The sequence below is a fragment of the Pteropus vampyrus genome, unplaced genomic scaffold, assembly GCF_000151845.1.
Source record: "Pteropus vampyrus isolate Shadow unplaced genomic scaffold, Pvam_2.0 Scaffold32, whole genome shotgun sequence".
Classification (NCBI taxonomy): domain Eukaryota; kingdom Metazoa; phylum Chordata; class Mammalia; order Chiroptera; family Pteropodidae; genus Pteropus; species Pteropus vampyrus.
Genome location: NW_011888813.1, coordinates 9,095,177 through 9,103,632, shown reverse-complemented (window position 1 = coordinate 9,103,632; position 8,456 = coordinate 9,095,177). Strand labels below are relative to the sequence as shown.

The following is an 8,456-nucleotide window of genomic DNA, read 5'->3' as shown; positions in this document are numbered from 1 at the left end:
AATATGTAGACGATGTATTATAGAATCATGTTCTTGAGACCTATATTATTTTATTAACCAATGTCACCCCAATACATGTAATAAAATAAAAAAAAATAAGAAATAAAAGGCATACATTAAAATGAAAGAAAAAAAATAAAGACAAATCTTTTTTTCTTTATTAAAAAATAAATGGCAGTAGCCATTGAGACCTCATGGGGATGCACTGAAAAGTGGGTTCAGTCGCATTGAGAAGAGCCGAAGGCCACAGGCCACGGAGCCTGCTCAGCTGCCTTTGGGAGATACTACTGATACCACAAGAGCTCAGTATGGGTTCCGTGGTGCTCGGGGACATTACACTGGGAAGGTCCAGCCATCACTCATCACGTAAAGGCATAATTACCACTACATTGCTAATGTCAGTTGTCTAAGGAATGGCCACCTGCCTGGTTCACCGGGCAACACGTCTCTCAGAGTGAGATCGAGGCCGACATCAATCATTTCCTGGAGCTTTCTCACTTCTTTAGAAGACGGGGCCGGGTTTGGAACCTGTGTTGCATGGCTTCCTTTGGCAGTGCCAGTATGAGGGCTAGAATAAGTGGGCTAATTATTTGGAATTAATGACTGGTCCTTTCAACAGAACAGCCAGTCAATGCAATCAGGCAACTGGCCAATTTGATCTGATAGATTTTTCCTGTAATCCCTATTTATAAAATAAAGGGCTTGGACTAGCTGGCCTTGAGCGTCCCTTTTAATCCTAGCATGGTGATTCTAATTACTCAGTCTAACTGGCCCTTTGGATTAGCATCATGTATGCACCATCCCTCAGCATTAAATCACTCTTGCTTGGATCAAAGTCTCAGGAATGCCATTAAGTCTAATTTTACTTCCATAAATCCACTCGGGCTCTTGGCGAATGCATTGTGCACTTAGGAAGGAGGCAGTTCCATGAATTCCAAACCATTTGGGACTACTTAATGGTATTTTTATTGAATTTAAAGAAGTTTAAGAAAAAATTGACAAGTGACTCTAATCTGTCATCCTCTAGCTCAAGTCATTCATTGTCCAGCTCAGGCCGAGAATGGGTGGATCAGGTTGGCCACTGACATATTTTTGTTATGGGTATGACAGTTAGTGGTCAAGAATTGAAGGAAGTTAAGCCACAAGTCAGGTTCTTTAAGGGACAGCACATATCTGTCACATTGTGTGTCCATCAGGCCTAACGGTTGAGTGTTACATGGTGATGGGGTGATGGCATCTCCGCTGCCCGGACTGTAATGTGTTTGCTTTGTGACGTTATATGCTAGATCCTGGTTGAAGTAACCTCTGGTTGTTTTCAGGGGGCAACGCTGGCATCAATTACCGGGAGTGGTATAAGCCCCTAGTGTGGTTTTGGATCCTTGTTGGCCTTGCCTACTTTGCGGCTGTCCTCAGTATGATCGGAGACTGGCTACGGGTTCTGTCCAAAAAGACAAAAGAAGAGGTAGGACCGCTTCCAGATTCTGTGAAGTTCCTGAGAGCGGATGAGCTCGTGTCAAGAATTGTTTGTCTCTGTTTTATCGGCGAGAGCATTTCTTACTAAGTGGAGGGCTCAAAAGGTTTCCTCGTTTTCAATCATTACCTGAAAGCCAGGTTAAATAAAATAGCAGTGATTTGGGGGCTCCTTTTTTTGGCAGGTGAGAAAATCTAGTGACTCACTTATCAGCCCACGGATCCTGGAAAGACTAGTAAACAACTTATTTTTAAAAAGGAAAAGGAAAAAGAAAGAAATAGTAAGCAGAGGTAGACTATGTCGAAGGAGGTGTGCAGTTGCCCTTTATCAGCAAATACGTGGGGGAGGCTTAAAAAATTCATAAAAAGCTTGAGAAAGCCAGCCTGCCCTTCGGGTCTCGTGGTCTGTATGGAAACGCAGTTGAATGCCGTTCTGTATGAGACTGAAGTCATCGAACGGCGGTCGGCCAGCCGAGGGGAGGTGAACTCAAGGGTCCCCTTCCACCTGTATCCCCTCCTGGTTGTCTGATCTCTAGGAATAAGGGCGTCCCTGTGGCCGGGGGGACACAGCCTTTACCCCCTCGTGTCAACGTGCACAGTAACATACGCAAAGGCGAGAAAAGGAAAGCAGAGGAAGGAGAGGCAGATTTTGTGAGTTAAAAAGAAAAGTTTACGTAGTTCTTCTGAGAGGAAAGGAAACGAGGCGGCGGCAAAGGAAGGAGAAGGGAAGGGGTGAAGAAAGGAAAGGAGATAAAAGATAAAAACCAAAGAAGTAAAAAGAGGGACGGCCGCTTTAAGGCCAGCTGTTCCATGTAGCAAGCCCTGGGAGAAAGCTGCCAAATGGAGAGATTTTCCATATCGTTCCTGGGTGCGGTGTTAATGTTCCTGGCTTACGGAAACACTGGCAATGCAGTCCCCATCCAGTCTGATTCCCCAGGTAGCTAACTGCAGCACCTGCTGAAAATCAGCTATACTGACAGAGACACAGCATAAAGGTTGACTTTCCTCAATGCAGAAATCCGAGTCACTCTTTTCTGTATGGGCAAGCACGGGGCTCATGCTATTTGCCCAGATGAATGAGCCCAGAAGTTTGGTTCTGGTCCTCATGCAGATCTTTACTCTAAGGAAATGTGTTCTGTGGGTTTCGGCAGAACACGCCCCCTTCATGCACCGTGACCAGGGTCTTCTTAAACCAGAGAAAGCCTGATAGCACGTGGCCACAGCATGGCCCAGGTGCAGGGGGGCCGGCAGCCCCAGTTTGCCCGGGACCGAGGGGGTTCCTAGGGCACAGGTCTTTCCCTTTTAAAACCGGGACAGGTTGGTCACTCCACCCAGAGAGAGGCACAGGGAAGGACAAAGGACCTGCTGAGCATTTGCTTTGTCCCAGGCTTGAGCTAGGTGCATGTCTTTATCTCACATGATGCTAAAAACTGTCAGCTAGACGTGACGACCCCAGCTATGTTGGAGGAATGGGGTGATACAATTAAAAAAAAGGCATGGATGCATAAGTGAGACCCAGGCCTGTCCAACTCAGGGTGTTGATCCCTCCCCCAGAATGCCATCCACCTCTCACTCAGCCACCATCTCCAAGTCTCAAGCTTCCGTTGGGCTGTCCGGCAGCATGTGGGTCCCCCTGAGACTCATTAGTCATGAGCCAATTCGAGATGGGTATTTAGGCAGTGGGAGGGACTGGGGCAGAGGTAGCATTTCACCCCTCCCCCGAGCTTCCCAATGGGACACCCAAGGGCTGCGGGTGCGGGGGGGCGCCCAGGGCAGAGAGCTGTTGCTCAGCGTCTTGTTGCGCTTCTCCCGGCCAGGTGGGTGAAATCAAGGCCCACGCGGCCGAGTGGAAGGCCAACGTGACCGCCGAGTTCCGCGAGACGCGGCGGCGGCTCAGCGTGGAGATCCATGACAAGCTGCAGCGGGCGGCCACCATCCGCAGCATGGAGCGCCGGCGCCTGGGCCTGGACCAGAGGGCCCACTCGCTGGACATGCTCTCCCCCGAAAAGCGCTCCGTCTTCGCCGCCCTGGACACGGGCCGCTTCAAGGCCTCGTCCCAGGACAGCATCAATAACCGGCCCAACAACCTGCGCCTGAAGGGGTCGGAGCCGCTGAACAAGCACGGGCAGGGGGCCTCGGAGGACAACATCGTCAACAAATTCGGGTCCACCTCCAAACTCACCAAGAGGAAAAACAAGGACACCAAAAAGACCTTGCCCGAGGACGTTCAGAAAATCTACAAGACTTTCCGGAATTACTCCCTGGACGAAGAGAAGAAAGAGGACGAAACGGAAAAGATGTTTAACTCGGACCACTCCAGCACGGCCATGTTGACTGAGTGCATCCAGCAGCAGGCCGCTGTGGAGAACGGGGTGGTCCCCACGGACACCAAAGACAGAGAACACGAGAGCAACGCGTTACTGGAAGACAGAAACTAAAAGTTACAGGACATCGGACTTGACGAAGCGTTGTGTTTTTTTTTTATATTCACCCCGAGACATGTGCCTTAAACAGACTTCGTGTTAGTCCGAAATTACATAGCATCGAAGAAATATATTTCACTGTGCCATAAACGACTGAGAAAGCTGCTCTGCCAAAAGGAATCAAAGAACGAGGACTTCACTTCCGAGAGCGACCGCAGGACACCCAGGGAGCGTTCGCACACGCAGGTGGTCGTGGCCACAGATGTCAAGGGCGCTTCGGTGGTGATGCCGCACCCCTGTGCAGCACCGCCCTGGCATGGCACATAGAAACGGGCAGCTATTCCTTAGACCAGCCTTCTGAGAGGGACAGGCGTGTCTTTTAAATGGAGTCTCATTTCCTGAACCTACCGTGAGTGATATATGCACATACAGAAGGGGACCGGACTGGGGGTGAACTGGTACCTGTCACTGGGGTTAGAGTCGACATTCTGGCATGTTGCTCTCAGCTTGAATTTTGATACGAAACCGTTCAGTGCATATCTAATCTTTCTCAGCTCCAAATGAATGTCCGTGGGACCTGAGAGCACCTGGAGTTCGTTGGAAGCAGGTCAGAGCACACGTATTAAAAGGTGCAATTGCTTTCCTCATTACAAAACAAACAGAACGATCACAAACATCACACTGTGGATATCACCTTAACCAATGACAAAAGCCTACTGAATTTTGTCTCTCTCACAGGGGCAGGTAGTCCAAACGAACTGGCAAGCACTGGTGAAAACTCGACCTCCGCCACTGCATGGTTACAGGCAAAAAAATCATGCATTTTCCTCAATGGGTGCGATGGTGAAAATAAACTGGTTTTGAAATGTTCACGTTCACTTTTCTAGTGGAACTTCAGTTATGACTTGTTTTGAAAAGAGGGGAAATATACCAAAACCATTGCCTTGCATGATGCCAGTGGCTTGCTGTTCTGTCTAGCTGATCTTAAATTTTTACAAAAATAGACATCCTGCATGTCTGAGACATACCAAGGAGGACCGTGGCATCATTCCATCTCAGGGCTTTTTGTCCCTTTGGGTGTCTTAGGGTACACATAGTTACAAGGTCCAATCTTGCTCCCTCCAAACAAAAGGAAAATTAATCCCTCAACCAACCCTTGTATAAGAAGATTAAGTTGTTTTAATTGCTTGCAGCTTAAGTGCCATTAATGCCATTTAAAAAAATAATACTTAAAATATTTGACTTTCATGTTTGGGCATCCTTTTATTGTGAAAGAATTACTCTTCCTTGCTTGTTTCTTTACCTCACACCTGCTATTAGAACACCAGTTGGAACACACATGTAATTGTTTCAAGGTAAACAATAACCAACACGTGATAATTATGATTGTTCCATGAAGTTAAAACATCAGTGAAGGGAAGTGGGGGGAGGGCTAGTCATAAGTTTTGAGCGAAAGATTCAAAATGGATTCTTATCAGAAAGGAAAAAATATGTATGAGGCCAATCATCCCGTGTGTGCCTCAGCCTCTTTCATAACTGGCTGGCCCTTGTACTGGTTCAAAATTAGCTATTTGGGCCACAAAGTGAGGCATTCGAACCCGGCAACACCAGGACATTGCTGGTTATGGGCCTCCCAGGCTTAGTGCCATCTTTTGGGGTTTCACATGGCTAACACAGAAGTAGATTTATCAAAAGATCACAGGTCTAGAGGGGACTTCCAGAAACCCATCTACGGCTTTCTGACTTCCAGGGGAAATTATACCCACCACGTTCTTGACCACTGGTACCATGGCAGACCTCGACCTGCCCATTTCCCAAAAATGAACAGCTCTTCCTTGCGTCAAGCACTAGCAGCACCCCCGTTCTCCCCAAAATTTAGGCTCTAACTAAAGCTCTGGCATTGCTTTTGGGAAGTAGCCAAATAAAAATCAACTTCAATGAGGCCTGTCCTGCTTGTCCAAGATATGTTTGGGCTAACGCCTCCGTGGAGCTGGAGCTGTGGCTCGCTGGTGACATCCTGTGTCCACACGGTCATAAACAGACGCTTGAGAAAGGACGTTTGTGCAGGTGTAGGCAGCGGCTCTACTGTGGGCATCATTCCAGCCTAAAGAGGTGTTTTAAGAAATTGGTAGATAAGTGGGACTTTATCTCTTATTCTGTCAAGTTAAAAGCGTCCTGATTAAACTATCCATGGATCTCATTCATTTGGTTTTCCACCCACTATTACTTGGTACCTTCTTTATAGCAGTGCGTTAAAACTCTAGACTCTCACAGCCAGATCTGGCCAAGAGGCTTCCCTGTCATTTATCCAGTGGCTCCGTGGGCCAGGCACTTGATTAGGCACTTTACGGGCATTAGCCTGCTGAACCTCACAGCGACGCCCTGCGGGAAGCGTGTGCAAACCCCTTATCCAGAGGACGACACGGAGGCTCAGGGATGCTGAGTAAGTCACTTACCCAACGGCACACAGTGGGAAAGCGGTAGAGCTGGCGTTCAAAACCTGTCTGACCAAAGTCTGCTTTCGACTCGGCTACAGTGTCCGTGTCACGTGCCCTTGTGCATGCGAGTGCGAGTGTGTGTGTGTTCGTGTGCAATGTGTGTCTTTCTAGTTTCCTGGACACAGCATGCGGAGGTGGGGAGAAGACAGATCTCTACTGCCGAGAAGAGTCCAAGGTCTTTGTGCAAACGCGGCCTGAAGCGCGGGCCGTGCGGACACTCACCGCACGTTATTTTAGTCTGGGTTTCGCTTCGGGGGGATGCTGTGTGTGGCACCCTGTCTGTCTTGTGAGAAACGCCCTTCGAAAGCACTCTCTTGCACTTTACTCGCTTACCTTGCAGGAGCCCCGTGCCCAGCAGGAATGAAACAGTTCAGAGCATTAAGCCAGACGCTCGGGCCAAACGGGACAGGTGTGGGTGTGCCCGTAGCTGCTTCTCCAATTGAGTTAAATCACAGCAACAGTGCAGGGATCGAAAACAGCCCTCGATTAAAGAGTGGGGAAATCTCCAACATTAGCCCACGCCCCGAGGGCAGCTGGGGTCCAGGCCCTGCTCAGTAAAATAGAAGAGCCCTCCCTTTACGGAGACTGATCTGTTAACATACGGGCAAAGTGTTCGACCCACTGTAAGGTCCTCTCCAGAGGAGAAGCTGAGACGGAGCAAGAGGTGGGTGTGTACGAGCGAAGACTTGCGGGCAGGACGGTGGTTTTGAGGTTGCTCGATTGCTACTTTTGTAAGCTGGGGCCAAATAGCACATGAGAAACATGCGGCTAAGGCAAAGCTGCCGCAGATTCTAAATGCCCATCCGCACAGCCCTGCCCTTCCGACCGCACCCCGCACCCCGCACCCCGCACCCCGCCACAAACCTGGAGCAGACAAGCTGGTTTTGCGCGTGGAAAGAGCACGTGTTCAGTATCTTCGGCGGGCAGCGTCTTTTGCTTCCCCTGGCAGTTAGGTCCTGCGTTTTCCTTCCAAAACAGATCTGGAGCTTTCCTGGTGAGAGCCAAGGGACACTTTGGAGAGACTCCAGGTTAACGCCCTGTCTTAACTCCACCGTGACACTGGGGATGTATCGCTTTGGGGCACAGGCGTTAATGTGTGTGTGGGTAGGCACGTCCCTGGCCTACGCTAAGGTGACGGGACTGTTTGCCGGTGCTCCACCGCCCCCAGCCTGTGGTCGCGGGCACCTCTGTTCCCTTGCCCACATCTCTCTTACCCCATCGGCACATCAAAGGACTTGAGCACAGATCATTGTCAAGGGCCCTCTTAGTTCTGAGGTTCTCTGACCAAACGTCTCCTGGTCTCGGACTTAATTAAACCTATTAAGAACATTATTAGCTGGATTTGTGAATACTGACTAATGAGCCCACTCATTTTAGCCTAAGATGACAGCTTAGTGTCCTGCTCTTTGGGATTTGTTTTCTGGGTCATTGATGGAGACCAGATAGATGTATTTGAGAGCCTGCCATCCACATTAGGACTGTGTCCTGTGTAGGCTCATTCTGTCCTCCGTTACAGCACATTGTCACCCAGAAGGCTCATGCTAGGCGGGCATGTTTTGCATGGTGTTAAGACTATTTAAAGAATTTTAAACTGTTGCTATTTACAGTCAATTATAGTAAAGATTACCTTTGACTACTTCATGAATTTGTATACCATGGACATCTCAGACACACACTCAGACACACACACACACACACACACACACACACACACACGAAATGGCTGCTTTGGGTTCTGTGGGGACCGTTCCACATTGAATGTTGTCGTTGTTCTAGACATTTACAAACCACCCCCTTGCCTTCCTCCGTGATGATGTCATTTCCTGGCTGAGTCAAGGCCGCTCATCTGTTTGTGTGCTTGGTTTTGAGAATTAGCGAGCATATGGCCAGAATTTGGGTAGGGCAGGTTTTTACTCACTGGATTGGGTAAGAATGGTGACCATCCAATGTGTACCATGGTTTCTGAACTATAGGAGAACAAACAAGCCTGCAGAGACTTTCTTAAAAAAAAAAAAAAAGGAAGAAAAGCCACTACTGCATTTTATGTCTCTGTTTTTGGCATCCC

At 48.7% G+C, this 8,456-nt stretch overlaps 1 protein-coding gene across 2 annotated transcripts in view; it reads left to right on the top strand.

The window, feature by feature from the left end:
* KCNK10 (potassium two pore domain channel subfamily K member 10) overlaps nt 1–4,548 on the top strand; it is a 124,028-nt gene extending 119,480 nt beyond the window's left edge. For both annotated transcript variants that reach the window (XM_011357121.1, XM_011357122.1), the window contains exons 6-7: nt 1,320–1,462; nt 3,288–4,548. In XM_011357121.1, the coding sequence (XP_011355423.1) occupies nt 1,320–1,462; nt 3,288–3,908 (764 nt within the window). In that variant the 3' untranslated portion in view covers nt 3,909–4,548. The remainder of the gene's footprint in view (nt 1–1,319; nt 1,463–3,287) is intronic.
* Nucleotides 4,549–8,456: the final 3,908 nt, after the last annotated feature.